Source organism: Pleurodeles waltl, chromosome 10 (genome assembly GCF_031143425.1).
Source record: "Pleurodeles waltl isolate 20211129_DDA chromosome 10, aPleWal1.hap1.20221129, whole genome shotgun sequence".
Taxonomy (NCBI): Eukaryota; Metazoa; Chordata; class Amphibia; order Caudata; family Salamandridae; genus Pleurodeles; species Pleurodeles waltl.
Genome location: NC_090449.1, coordinates 158,634,747 through 158,650,645, shown reverse-complemented (window position 1 = coordinate 158,650,645; position 15,899 = coordinate 158,634,747). Strand labels below are relative to the sequence as shown.

General features: G+C 45.3%; 1 protein-coding gene across 1 annotated transcript in view; it reads right to left on the bottom strand.

The window, feature by feature from the left end:
• The window catches only part of MYO15A (myosin XVA), a 761,224-nt gene that overhangs the window by 213,824 nt on the left and 531,501 nt on the right, over positions 1 to 15,899 (bottom strand). Inside the window, exons 48-49 of the mRNA XM_069212299.1 lie at positions 15,321 to 15,396; positions 10,078 to 10,193 (exon numbers count right to left, since the gene is read on the bottom strand). Coding sequence (XP_069068400.1) covers positions 10,078 to 10,193; positions 15,321 to 15,396 — 192 coding nt within the window. The remainder of the gene's footprint in view (positions 1 to 10,077; positions 10,194 to 15,320; positions 15,397 to 15,899) is intronic.

The following is a 15,899-nucleotide window of genomic DNA, read 5'->3' as shown; positions in this document are numbered from 1 at the left end:
GTCAAGGGAACACACTCTCCAAGAGGCCCTCTCCAACATCATGGGAGCCTACCACCACTCCCAGGAGACGATGGCAACAGTACTGGCCAAGTTTCAGGAGACCTATCGCCTGCGGGCGGAACAGTATTTGGGCTTAAGGGAGGAACTCAGATCCATCAATTCCACCCTGGGCACCATCGTAGGGGTGCTGAAGGAAGTACTCAACACCAGGAGGGACACTGTGGCACAACAAGGGGCCCCTGACATTATCCTGGACGATGAACTGCCAACCACCTCCGCTGGCGCTAGTGGACATGACGCCCCGCCACAGGACCACCACACCAGCATCCCACCCCCTGCAGAGGGAGAACCACCCCGCAAACGGTCCCTGAGATCCAGGACAAAGACAGAGAACAATGCCAAGACCCCACCAAGAAATGAGACCACCCTGAATGTCATCCTTCTGTCCCACTTTGTCACCCTGTCCATCCTCAAACTACCCAGCTCCACTTTCTATGCCCATTTGGGCAATGCACCTGTGAGACTAATAGACTGGACTCTACCATGGACATTCCTCCACCATCACCCCTCACCATTTTACAACTCCCTCCAATATTGAGCACTTAAATAAACACCCTTGAAGCACAAAACAATCTGAAGTCGGTCTGTGATGTCGAAATAGTGTATTAGCAATTACAGTGTCAAAATGTTCTTTCAAATGTAATGTCAACATACCTATGTCACACAGCTCTAGTCCATGAGGAAACACAGCAGATGTCACACAGTGGGACCCACATCTGTGAAATCGAAAGGCAAAGTGACAACTCAGTGACCATACACTGGGTGAAAATGACAGACAGTAGAGAGGTAGTAGTGTTAAAGTACATGTAGTAGACAGGTTTGTATTCTTACCTGTGTCTCACTGGAAATATTGCAGGATCACCGAGTTCCTGTTGTCGATGTCCTCTTCTTCTGCTTCCTCATCTTCACTGTCCACAGGCTCCACAGCTGTAACAACACCGCCATCGGGACCATCTCCTGCAGAAAAGGCACCTGTCGTCGCAAAGCTAAGTTGTGAAGCATTCAGCAGGCCACGATGATCTGGCACACCTTCTTTGGTGAGTAGAATAGGGATCCACCTGTCATATGTAGGCACCTGAACCTGGCCTTCAGGAGGCCGAAGGTCCGCTCTATTATCCGCCGAGTTCGCCCATGGGCCTCATTGTAGCGTTCCTCTGCCCTTGTCCTGGGAGTCCTCACTGGGATCAGTAGCCATGACAGGTTGGGGTAACCAGAGTCACCTGCAAATGGCGAGGGACGACTGTTAGACACACACTAACCTGTAGGGATGTCCCCAGACCCAGTAAACCATTCCCACTGACTTGCTTCCAGGTGCTCACCTAATAGCCACACACGGTGCCTCTGAAGTTGACCCATTACATAAGGGATGTTGCTATTCCGCAGGATGTAAGTGTCATGCACTGAGCCAGGGATTTTGGCATTCACATGGGAGAATTACTGGTCTGCCAAACACACCATCTGCACATTCATGGAATGATAACTCTTCCGGTTTTTGTACACCTGTTCACTCCCGCGAGGGGGAGTACCAAAGCCACATGTGTCCCATCAATGGTGCCTATGATGTTGGGGATATGTCCCAGGGCATAGAAATCACCTTTCACTGTAGGCAAATCCTCCACCTGAGGGAACACGATGTAGCTCCGTATGTGTCTCAGCAGGGCAGACAACACAATGGACAACACGTTGGAAAACGTAGGCTGGTACATCCCTGATGCTATGGCCACTGTTGTTTGAAATGACCCACTTGCAAGGAAATGGAGTACTGACAGCACCTGCACTTGAGGTGGTATTCCTGTGGGATGGTGGATAGCTGACATCAGGTCTGGCTCCAACTGGGCACACAGTTCCAGGATTGTGGCATGATCAAGCCTGTAGGTGATGATCACATGTCTTTCCTCCATTGTCAACAGGTCCACCAGCGGTCTGTACACCGGAGGATGCCGCCATCTCCTCACATGTCCCAGCGGACGGTGCCTATGAAGGACAACAGCGAGCACAGAGTCAACCAACTCCGAGGTACGTACCCACAGCTTACACAGAACACGAATCCTAATCCGAAATTAGCCCTGTATGAGTGTTGAGGCAAGGCCGAGGTATGTGTGACGCAGTTCAAAATTAAGCCATGTGGGCTTCTGAAATGGCGGCCGCCTGACCTGTAAAGTGGGACAATGGGATATGAGGTAACTGCGCAATTCTACATTGGTTAACATTGGACCCTATGGGTCGCAAGAGCCAATGACGATGTACGCCGGCGATGACGGTACGCACCTCCGCGGACATGACCGCCATTTTCTATCTGTTCAATCACTCGATACCTGATCTTCAACAGGAGAGGACCTACACTGCAAGTGCTGCTGTAACCTCGGTCTGGAAGAGACAATGGCTCATGCGTCTGGGGAAAGGGCCCCTGCCTTCACATCGGAGGAGTTGGTGAAACTCGTAGATGGGGTCCTCCCCCAGTACACGCTACTCTACGGTCCTCCAGACAAACAGGTAAGTACACTGGGAGCATGCTGTATGGGCTATGCCTGTGTGGAGTGGGGTGGATGAAAGATGGGGGGGGGGGAGATTGAGGCGTGCATGAAACGACTCTGAGTGCATGTGCCACATGGCAAGGGTAGGGATGGGGGCAATGACTGTGACGGTGCAGTTGGTAATAACTTTTCTTTTCCCCTGTACAATTCCTGTATGTCAGCGCCCACCAGAAAAAGGATATTTGGCGTGCCATCGCCAAGGACGTCCGGACAGTGGGGGTCTACCACAGAAGGAGCACCCACTGCCGTAAGAGATGGGAGGACATTCGCCGCTGGAGCAAGAAGACGGCAGAGGTCCAGCTGGGGATGGCCTCCCAACGTGGGAGGGGTGCCCGTCGCACCATGACCCCCCTGATGTTCAGGATCCTGGCGGTGGCGTACCCGGAGTTGGATGGGCACTTGAGGGCATCACAGCAGCCACAAGGGGGTGAGTACACTCTCATTCTGCTGATTTTGCACGCAGTGGAGTGTCTGGGTGGGGGAGGTGGGCTGTGGGTTTCCCTAGGCCAGGGCGAGTGTGCTAGTTAGGTCCCCTTGTTCTGACAGACCCTGTGGCACCCCACCCAACCTGTGTACAGTGCCAAGTACACCTAGTCAGGCTCCTGTGTCATCCATGTGAGCAGATGTCGGCCATAGCCTTGTAGGCCATGTCCCAGGGATTGAACAGTGGAGCCCAAGTGCGTGGCGTAGTGCAGGGGGATTCTGTGTCTGTCGTGTCCGCCAATGGTAGAGGTAATGCATGCACTCAACATGTCTTTCTTCTGCCCCCCCCCCTTTTTGTGGTTTCCCTGTTCTTGTGTGCATTAGCATCATCAGGCGGAGGAGCAGTGGCACCGGAGCAGGAGGGAGCTGCATCCCACATGGCCCTGGAGGGCGAGACAACGGACTCGGTGTTCACCACTGGGACGGAGGGCGAGGGGAGCTCCACGGCGGGGACAGGAGCTGACACCAGTGGCACGGACTCGTCCTCTGATGGGAGCTCACTTATGGTGGCGGCAACATCTGTGCCCCCCGCATCTACAGGTACAGCCGCCACCCCCCCACCAGCACCGCCCTCCCAGCAGCCCCTCAGCCATCCACCTCACGACAGCCTCCAGCGCATGCACCTTCACCCAAAGTCACCAAACGAACAACCACAACCTCTTCCTCCACTCCCAAACCCCCTCCAGCTACCCGTCCCAGTGTTCCCAAGAAACTTTTCCTGGCCAACCTTGACCTCTTTCCCTCACCTTCCCCACCCTGTCCGTCTCCTTGGGCCAGACTCTCCAGGTCCCAACCTAGCACCTCAGCCACAACATCTCCGGGACCAGTGGTGCCTGTAGTCACCGGAACCTGGAGTGCACCGGCCACCAGGGCAGCCAGTGTGGCACAGAGCCACAGCACGGACAGTCCCCCACCTGTCAAGCATCAAAAGTTGGCCAGTGCCCAGTGGGAGAGGGGGAAGACTCCAGCAACCAAAGCCGCTCCCACGGGTACAGGTGGGAGTGTGGAGTCAGTTGCACCTTCCAAGGTGGGGAAGGGCCACAAGAAAGTCAGCAAGGCTGGGAAGAGCAGCACGGCAGAGAAGACCGCCATCATCCCAGCTGCCCAGGAGGCCACTGCCATCATCCCTGAGGCCCAGGAGACCACCGCCAGCACCAGCCCTGCCACCCAGGACAGGACCGGCAGCACCAGCCCCGCTGGGCCAGACAGGACCGCCAGCACCAGCCCCGCTGTGCCAGACAGGACCGCCAGCACCAGGCCCGCTGGGCCATGAAGGACCACCAGCACCAACCCCGCTGGGCCATGAACGACCGCCAGCACCAGCCCCGCTGGGCCAGACAGGACCACCAGCACCAGCCCTGATGGGCCAGACAGGACCGGCAGCACCAGCCCGCTGGGCCAGACAGGACCGCCAGCACCAGCCCCGCTGGGCCATCAAGGACCACCAGCACCAGCCCCGCTGGGCCAGACAGGACCGCCAGCAGCTGAGTCACTGCAAAGGACCCCTCTGCCACAAGCACCTCTGAACAGGGCACCGCCGCCACAAGCACCGCTGAACAGGGCACCGCCGCAACAAGCACCGCTGCCAATGACACCGCTGCAACAAGCACCGCTGGCCCATGAGCGTCAAGGGCACTGACGCCACTGAGTCCGTCACGAGCAGGATGAAGCACTCTGGGCACAAAGCCCCCTCCAGAACCAGTGGAGACAAACATCCACTACCTCTGTCCGTGGCAGGATGAAGCACTCTGGGCACAAAGCCCCCTCCAGAACCAGTGGAGTATCACATCCACTACCTCTGTACTTGGCAGGATGAAGCACTCTGCGCACAAAGCCCCCTCCAGAACCAGTGGAGTATCACATCCACTACCTCTGTCCTTGGCAGGATAAAGCCCCCTCCAGAACCATTGGAGACTGTTATCCACTTGAGAGACTGTGGCTTTGCACTCCCCAGGATGGAACAGTGGGCAACCCACCCACTGTAGAGACTTGAGAGACTGTGGCTTTGCACTCCCCAGGATGGAACAGTGGGCAACCCACCCACTGTAGAGACAGTGGGCAAACCACCCACTGTAGAGACTTGAGAGACTGTGGCTTTGCACTCCCCAGGATGGAACAGTGGGCAACCCACCCACTGTAGAGACAGTGGGCAAACCACCCACTGTAGAGACTTGAGAGACTGTGGCTTTGCACTCCCCAGGATGGAACAGTGAGCATTTGGCCCCCTCGTGGATTTGGCGTTGTGCACTCAACCGGCTGAGGTGCCCCCCCCCTTTCCCTTCCCCCTGAGGTGCCTGTTTTATTGCTATCTGATGTCCCTGCAGTGTTCTCTCCGTCATTTCGGGGATTGAGTGTGGGCCTCGCCCATACCGTGTGGGCCCAGTGTTCCACAGACTTTAATGGAGCACTACCCGGACTACTAATCTTGGTGCATATTTTGCTTATAGTGTATATATAGATTTTTGCATACTGGAGTTTAATATATTACAATGGTTTCACTCCTTTCCTTTTGTCTTTGCATTCTTCCAGGGTGGTTAGGGGGTGTAACTGTAATGTATCATGCTGTATTAGTGTGTGTGTTGTCGTGGGTGAGGGTGGGGGTTTTGCATGTTGTATGTGTGTGTCACTTTTTTTTCCCTCCCCCCTCCCCTGTGTCGTAGGTGCAGTTCTCACCGTGGTCTGGTAGAGGAGCAAGAAGATAAGGGCTGGCAGGATGTGGAGTTTGGGTTCCATGGCGTCTGGATTCCTCGTGAGGTGTGTAGAGGTGAGCGTTTTCCCTTCGAAGTCCTGTTTCCGCCGTGTTTTTGTCTGCGGTGAATCCGCCCCGGAAAAGGTGGCGGATTGGTAGGTTGTGATACTGTGGGCGGTACATTGTCCTCCGCCTGTCTGTTGGCAGTGACCGCCAAGCTGTTTGTTTGTACCGCCATGGGGGTCGGAGTGTTAAAGTGGCTGCCTATGTTGGTGGTTTCCGCCACGGTCGTAATTCCATTTTTTTTACCGCCGGCCTGTTGGCGGTCTTACCGCCGCTTTAACACCGACCGCCAGAGTTGTAATGACCACCATAGCGCCTGAGAATATGTGATTAAGAGGACAGACTGATTCTATCCCACCCAGCTCTTCAGTGATAAATTGTGTAGTGATAGAGAAGAAAAATGTATAAAAGTGCATTCTCCTCCAAAGATTTTTAAAAGAATCCTCAGAGAAGGATTGTGGCACACTCCTAATGCCAATGACAGTTCAGGAGAGTGGTCGACTTGAAAATAGCAGGATAACATAAATATGTTGGACCTGAGAGTAAACTATACATATATTAAAAAATTATATATATTTTCTTTTATGATATTGGCGTGAAAAGATATTTTCCAATATTTTTGCACTTACCATTATAACTATTGGGAAACAATATTTTTGTAATTGATATTTCTGACACAATGTTTCTGTATCTGGATATTGTTGTGTTCTATATTGTGCCAGTGATCCATTTGTAGTCTGTTTGAGACAGATGGGCATGTTTTGGAAATGGAGACTGGGGAGAAAAGAATTCTATTTGACTACCCATAACAAATAACTCTTGATAGAGCCCGGATTTCCAAAGAAAGATGACATCAATTGTCTATAAAAGAGAGGTCCTTCCTGCTGTGCCAGAAGGAGGGGGATATTGAATTCTTACTGTTAGTAGTGGCAGCTCTTATTTGTCCTCTTAGGACATGCTATAGTTAAAACCAAAGCCTCCTTTATAGCGGCAATGTTAAGACCGGTGAGAGAGATTTTGGTGTAAGTGCCACACCCAGATATTACACAATTTTATGTGCAGGTAGTACTTGGGTGTGCATCCAATCCAGGTAAACACCCTAAAGCTAGTTGCTTAGAAATCTGATATGATGGTGGATGCTTTAACGAAAGAAACGTTTTTTTACTGACTATTGCAGCAATAGAGTTCAATTTGTTAATTTTATGAATAATATTCATCAGTATTTAATACTGACATCAAGAAATAGTTTGAGGCCTGTTTTATGAATCATGTAACAAGAAAGCATTACAGACCCTTAAGTTAAGATTCTTTATACATTTATGTATTCTAATTATCAGCCAACATGGGTTTAGTTCAAGCCAGTTGCCCCCAGACATGGGATTTTTTCTAGGCTTATATCAAAGACCAAGTTTTCTGGTCAATACACAACTTGTCATCTCAAGGAATCTGGGTTCATAGTTGAAAGAGGGATGGTTGCTAAATATTAACTTTGTGTTGGTATCCACTTATCCTCTTGTGAGGTCTGGCATAGTCGCTGTGCAGTGTCATTTCTCTGCGTCTGATGTGGTTTGTGTCTTCAGACTGCAACGGACACAGACAAGTGACAATGCATAAAACTTTGTGTCTGAAGAAGCAAATTGTTTGAAGGACATGACAAGATGAGGCAGTACCACCATATTTACCACATTAGGATACATTATGTCCCTAGTTTTTTTTCCATGATGTACACATCACAATTGACATTGTTTTTCACTGTCTCTATTTATCAAACCTTTCTTATAGCACTTAAAGTAAAGCCCTTTCCCCTGAGTTGAATGTAGCCATATCGAACAGTGAATCCTGAGGAACCATCTGGCCCTCTAAGAAAAACTCATTGTTTAGATTGAAGGTCTTAAACTTGGCCTTTGGAGCAGTATCATTATTTGAGTATCACAAGGAACTTTTATATCCCCAGTAATGTGCAGTAAATCAGGTTTTCTTGTCTTTTGATACATGACTTAATTTGCTTTCCGCTCCTTTATTGTCCTATCTTGCATTCATTATACCTCAAAGTGTATTTTCATAGGTGCACCTGAGCCCTCTTTGACTAATGACACCATGTTTGTGGTACCTAAATAAAAATTGTGCTACTAAACTGAAGCAGTAAGATATGTTTCCTACTGAGTAAAAAAAAAATCTATGTTTCCATATCTTTCCAACTGGTTCAATGGCCAACGCAACCCATGAGCTAATGCATGACAGTACCACTAGAGACAATCATCTAATCCAGCCGCAGGATTAAATACTTCACCATTATGTGATATAATGGGCCAAGATTGCCTGAAGAACTTAAAACCATTCATTGACCTAATAGTCTACAGTGTTAACAAAAACACTTCTATGTGACATAAACAGCCAACTAGGTAATTGGCCAATTTGGCAACAGAACAATTGCACATTTATCTGACGCCCAAGACAAAGGGCCTCATTAAGTGTATGGCAGTCACATGAGCCTGCCGCCAAACTCGCAGGGATGAGACCGCCATCAACCCGGCGGCAACACCCCCAGTCTTATTACGAGGTTACCACTGGGCTGACCGGCAGGAACATCATATTACAATGCAGTTAAACTGCCATGAAAAGGCTGGCGGAGAGGGGACTCATGATCAGCATGGTGACACTGAACTCAGCGCCGCCATGACTGAGCTTGACTCCGACCACCGTCCGCTTGTCAGGAACCATGTTTCTGGCGCAGACGGTGGTCCCCTGGCGGTTTGACCGCAATGGTTGTAATGTGGCGGTTGGACCTGCTGTGTAGCCATTTTAGTTATAGTTTTATATGCATTATTTTAGCATACTAGGCTTGCTGCTGTGCACTTTAACCTAGATATTTTTATTTAGCTTTGTTATATTATAACAGTCGCCACATTTGTGGTTTTGTTTTATTTTCTCTATTTAGCCGTTCTTCACCTAGGTCAGCACTGTGTTCTTAAACAAGACATTTCTTTCACTCTGTGCTTTTCTCAAGGCTACAGTAAGATAGGTTGCCGGCATAAGTGGTACACTTTGTCTCCAGTGTTCACAGACACATACCCACTCTTACGTGGTGATCTTTTCCTGGAACATCAGCTGTTTTATTATAAAACACTACTTAGACCCATGTACGTTAGAGGGAGATTCCAGCCAGATGACCACGACTGTATGCTGATTGCTTTGCTGCAACTGCTTATTTAGACTACAGGACTCTTGCTCAGGTATGAAGGATGATGTCTTCCCAGGGGAACACGAAGGGCAGAATTAGAGCTTAACATGCTGTGCTCTAACATAGCCTAGGTAGGAACTATTCTTAAAAACCGTGGTGACAACATGATAGCGTTATTCTTCTGTTTTACTCCCCTTGTCACAATTTTAAATCTGTTGTGCTTCATTGTCCTAGTTATTGCAATACATGCATTATTATCTAAGATGCAGTTACTTCAATAAAAACGTTACTGAATTATACTCTGCCTCTGATTGTCCTTGCTTATGTGAGACTAATGTAACTGAGAGAAACGGATGAGATCCGATCGACCACGATTCCCCTGAGGAGTCATTCAAGTCATGCACCCAGTTAACCCAGTCATCGCTGCTCATGGGTGGAGATGAAGCATTGCTAGTTAGCCGGAACAAAACCGGATTAGGCCGACAGGTGTCACATGGTGTGGGATCAGACTCAGTCCTCCGCAGTACAGGTGATTCTGCCACCTGAATCCAGTAGTCTCATTTGGACAATGAGAACCTATGCGACAGACCAACTGGAGCGCAGAGGTCCGACCGCTACCTAAAGAGGCCAAAAGTTCTTCCAGTATAATGTAAGCACATGCATGTGACCCTGATGTCAAAGCCCCGCACAAAGTGAAATACAGCATTTCAGTCTGTCCACATGGGCACTGTCTTTCACTGAAGAGCATCCATAATTCATACTCAATCTATTGGGTCAAGTTTTGAAAGGAAATTTTTTTAATTTTATTGCCTGCAATGTGCTAAACGTCAGATATATTGGCATATCTTGTCGGGTAAGTATGACAAGGGAGGCTGCATGTTAGTCCTAACACTAATGGAATGATTTACACAGAAATCCCCTTTGACTTATAGGCACAGATCCCTTATCTTAGGGTGGAAGTCACAGCATTAGTGAATCTTTGGTGTGCATTGTGCTAAACCAGCCAACTAGAAGGATGGTATTGGTAGACTTGTGAAAGTAAATCATGAGATAAAGGTGGTTCTTACTGCAGCTGGGAAAAGCCTTGAAAAGTAGACTTCCCATTTCTCTCTGGCTGCACTGACAATCTTCTTCTTGACGGTCTCATCAGCAGGAGAGCTTGTTGAGAACAGCTTGTTTTGCTCTATAGAGAAAAAAAGCACAGGCAATGTGAAAGTGTGTCTTGAATGCCATTTTTGTAATTAGACTTACATAGCCAGCTAGAGCTTTGTCCTTCAGAAACAAATGCTAGGAAACAATATAAATGCAGAAGGTACACTTCAAGCACCACCAGGACTACAGTACAACATGAGTATGTAGCATGTAGCAATTCGGGTATCAGTTTCTTACAAACTGTTTATTATGGCAAAAAATATCCATCTGGAACAATAAAATGGCAACATGTGAAGAACATCAGAGGTTATACACTGATCTGGGTCTATTAGATATTCATTACAAAAAACTGTATTTTGATATAATCTTGCTCCTTTTACCTCTTCCCCACAGTAACGAAGGACAACTAAAAGAACCTTCTGGGCTTCAAGGAGAGACACATAAACAAAAAAAGGCTTGACTGAGAAAGTTAATTATGGTTAACTAGGAATAGACGTCCTTAGAGCACCACACATTATGGTACTTATGCAAAATTTGGGAATACTTGTACATTATTCTGCCCACTCAGGAAAGCTTTAACGCCAAAAATCCATATTTTTAGTCTACATTATTGACACATCATTAGTGTTGGCCAAAGATGAATACTTTTGGTGCCATTTGTAACTGTCTAGTAGATGCTGCTGGATGCATTAACATATAGGGCTTCAATATGGTCCGACTGCCACATTACAACCCTGGCGATCGGGCCGCCAGGGAACCACCAGCTCCACCAAGATTAGAGATCACAGTGGTCTGGAGGTGGCGGCGGTCCTAATCCGCCAGGGCAGGGCTGCAAACAGCCTTGCCCTGGGGATTACGACCCCCTTCTCCGCCAGTGGTTTAATGGCAGTACCACCCCCATGAAAATGCTGGCAGAGAATGGGTGCAGGGCGCCCCAGGGGGCCTCTGCACTGCCCATGCACTTGGCATGGACAGTGCAGGGGCCCCCTGGCCAGAACCATCGCACTGTTCACTGTCAGACAGTGAACAATGCAAGGGTGCTGGTGCACCCTGCGCCCTACAGCATTCCCACAGGCTCAATTATGAGCCAGAGACAATGCTGTAGGCTATTTTCCACTAGGCCAGAGGGCAGAAACTCGGGTTTCCGCCTGCTGACCTAGCAGGAAACTCTTCATGGGGCCAGCGGGGAGGTAGTCAGCCCCATGTTTATGAGTGCACTTATACATGCATATTGCAGAAATAAGTGAAATGCAGTACAAAATAAGAAAGAATGTGACACTATAATACGTGCACTATTGATCAAAAGGTGGAGACAATGGGCAACAATCAGTTCTAATCAGACACACACATATAAAAAGGAACATTGACAATTCAAGATGCTTTCCAATGTAAAAAGAGCAGAAAGTTCTATGACATTTAAGGACGCTATATGTGTAAAACCGTTGAGAAAGTGATGCAACATTTTAGGAAGCACAGTAACTCTGTGAAAAACCTACAAGGAAGATAGATGGGAAAACTACATGACACTTTTGGACTAGAGGAAAAGGCACAGTTGCACCTCAGGGCAAACATAGATTTATTTTTTAATGAATCAGCCATAATTTGGTAATAAGTACGTGGTTATACTTTAACTGCATAGTACAACAGAAAGCAGACACTTTCCCATCACGTTGAGTTCTAAAATGTCCACCTTAATATGCACTGAATACATAATCCCAAGTGATTTCACTGAAATGAATAAATTTCAAACAAATACTGGGACTAAGGAGTTTGCCCGTTAACTTTATTCTATGACTACTAATAGAGTAATTTGAAAAAAGGAAGTATCAGCCTAAACCTAAGATCCTATGGCTTACATCGACTCCCAAAAACATAACTACATCTTTGAGGCGATTCCCCCACCCGCTGCTTAAAGTGCTTCCATGAGAAATTGATGCTATAGCTGGGAATAATGTGTTGATTGATTTGTTTCTGTTCCATTAGGACAGCTTCTTTAATTTTAGAAATACAGCAAAAGAAATACATAAATCAAAGTTAATTGGTCTGCCACTGGATACACTCGGAGACATAGCCCCATGATATTTTTTAATTGTGATAATCAATTTCATACCTAGGTTTAACATAAAGAAAGAGGTCTGGTTTCCTTGAATTTAAGACCACCAATAACCTGTACTAAAGTTAGATCAGCAGGTTTATGTAACTGAGCGAATTTCATTGGTGCACCAGATTGTATAACCCAAAGCCATATTTTAAAATTTCCTATACACCTGTATTAGAGAATTTGTCCGCTGTACCTATCAGGAAACTGTCTGGGACACATTTAGTGAGTCACAAAATATCACCTGGTTCGAAAATTGTGTGATATTCTAAGGAAAAAATACTATTCTTACAAAGATAGAGCAAAAAAGGTTAAGGCCATGTAAAACTTAGTTTGATTCAGAAACAAACTAATCAATAAGGGAATGAATGCATAACTTGTTAAGAACTAAGAATACAAAATACAAGAGGCATGAAAGATCATAAAGTTGAAACAACAATATAGAAAACTAGGGGAATATAAAAAAATAATTATCAGTCTCAACTAATGCAAAGGATGTGGGTAATTCTATACAAAATGATTTACTTCACTTCTAGACTAGAGGAACTTATCATAAAAAATTGTTTTGTATATTTTGATATAAAAATACAAAGAGTTTATAACCACCATGTAAGAAACAAAATAACAAAATGATATAAACCACTGATTTGTAAAGTAACCCCAAACAAGGCTGATATAAATTCAAAAGGCTTACAGATCCTTTGAAGAGTTTGAAGAGTTGTGGGTTACTTCTCAAAGGGAAAATACACATGTGTAACTTTACTCTTACACTTTTGAGTAACTGAACTACTTTTAGGTATTTACAAAATGTGATTGCACAGTAACTCAAAACTGTAGATTTAACATGTCTCCACCCACAAAGGAAGTGGAGCCAAATTTATGAATGTAAGTTACTATTGTCATATGCAAAAAAAAACAGAAGGAAGACGAGCACAACACATGGCCCACCACTAACACTGCAACAAAATATTTTTACTAACTTATTATAAAGTTAATTAAACTTTCTAAATTGTCCCTACACTTTACAATGAGGAGATGTTTATTATGACTGTGGAGTCTTCATATGGAAAGTATATGAAAATAAGTTTATTTAAAATAAATAAAATATAGTAAAAGATTTTCTGTGTTAAATATTAATCTAAATTACTTTTATATATTTATTTTAAACCTAATTGTGATTTAAATCTTAAATTAATGAAAAATTAAATTAAATTAAAAATTATTTTTCAGAAGTTTAATTAAAAAATAAATTCCCACCTAACATAAAATATTTTTTTTTATTATGCATTCATAATTATTAAAAAGTATGTCTACAAGTAATTAAAAGTAATTTAATTATTTTTGAATAAAAATTAATGTTACATTATTTTATAAATTCAAAAACAGTTGCTAAGATATTTTATAACTAAATATGTTTTATTTATAGATATTTTTAACATTAAGGGGGTCATTATGAGTTTGGTGGACAGTTTCGACGGGGAGGTTGCCGCCACACAGCAGACAGTGAACATTGTGAGGGTGCTGGGCAGGGGGCCAGCCTTTTCGTAGCGGTATACCACCATGAAAAGGCTTTCAGAGATCAAGGTCGTAATCCAGCAACGCAGCCCTGGCAGATTAGGATCTCCGCCACCACCAGACAGCTGGGATACAAGATCCTGGCAGAGCTGGCAGTTTCCTGCCTGTCTGACCGCCAGGGTTTTAATGTGGCAGTCGGACCGCCACGTTGGCGGCGGTCCAGAATGCTACTGTGAGTGCGGTGGTCTACAGACCGCCACACTCGTAATGACCCCCTAAATTATATTTCTTTATGTTGTGTTTTTAACTATATCAAATTGCTTAGTTAAATTTACCAATATTTGCTTATAGAGTTTTACTTTAAGTCGCTACCTCCATTATTTTCTGTGGGAGGCTGTTGCCCTACCAGTGGTTGGCAATGAGTGGTGCTGGACTGCCTCCAGCTGCAAACTGGAGAATGGAGTAGTTTACTATTTTCAGTTCCTTTAATGGATGCAATAACTTTTGAAGTGCAGTTTGTGAATAGCAATGGGCTTACTCTTTTCAGGGGTTGGGAATTGACACATCTCCCTCTAAACCGCTTTGTAAAATCACACAGCCTTGCACTCCAAGCTGCACTTCTCCACTTGCAGCTAACATTTATTGTTTTGCATACAATTAGTCATCATTCCTAAAGACACGTTGGAACAGAAAATAATATGGAATGTAGCTCAGAGGATATTTAACCAGAAGCTCACAATGTTCAGTTAATAGTTAATCACGTCCCATCTTAATGTGATACTAATCTAAGTGATATCTAGAAGTGGACTGATCCTCATGCTGCTTATAGAACTTAACACACTGTCTCACTGGTGAAGCACAAAGCAAAACAGACGCATCTGGAGCTGCTTTTGTTCTATGCAAGGAACATATAGCCTAGGTGATTGGGCTGCATTGCCGCTTTTACAAAGGGTTAAATTGATTTTAATGCATTGATCTTCATTCATGAGGGCTCCACTGAGAGAAAGCTCGACTCACTCAAATGTGATCAGCATTTAACGGGTTCTAAAAAAAACACCACACCACTCAAAGTTTTACTGGTAACATTTTATGGTTGGCTTGTTCTTGGATCATAGATCCATCAACTTTTAGAATCAATAAATACTTCTGCATCTATGACACAGGTTGTTTGAAAGTTTCACTTGGGGAAGGTGAAAATCACAGAGATGACTGAAACAGTACTTTTTGTAACTAGTTCAGTTTGTACATCCATTATGTACCATAATGTCCCTTCAACACAGGCACAAATGTTAGTGAGTACACCAATTACAGAGCAGTGAATGAAATTTAATTTGTTTAGAAAGCCACTAATGCATATTTGAAAACCTAAGCTGAAAGTATTTTGTTCTAAGTAACAAATATAAATTGTGGGATGGAAGGTTCCCTCATTTTATAGAGTACAGAACATAGAGCACTACTATGCACATCAAATTACATTGGATCCCATGTTGGGATTCATTGATTCCTAACATACGTTGAGAAAACCAAAGTAAAGTTAAGACATACCCAACAATGCCTTCATCTGTGACCTTTCCTCTTTGGTGATCCTGATGCAAGCTTCAGAGAGGGTGTCACTTAGCACCTGGGTAGCAATAAATGAAAAATAAACAATGTATCGAAAAGTCATCATATCCTAAAATACAAAAGATGCCAACCCATAACAATTAATTATCTTTTAGTGGAATGCTTTTACTTGAGGTTCCAGGGAAGTGAGAGGTTACTAAACAATAAGTGTGACACTTATTGCTATTTACCTCTGGTGTTCTGAGGGCAGAATAGTGTTGCGCTCACACTGAATGACCAGGTACTTACTTTCAGATCTTGGCTCTCCTGAGGAACAGGCTAGAGCAGAAAAGACTCTAGGAAAGAAAATGACTTTACTTCCAGGAAAATACAAATCATACAATCTAAATGAAAATAGACAAATACACTAAAAGTGTCTAGCACCATCTGGGCATGAGGTAGGACACCAAAAATATTTCTATCTCCTACCCCCCAGGGGCAATTCTTTTGTTTCACACTGAGCCCCATGATTACATTTTCCCTATTCCCTAGGATGAATACTAATCCGCCAGAGGCATCACA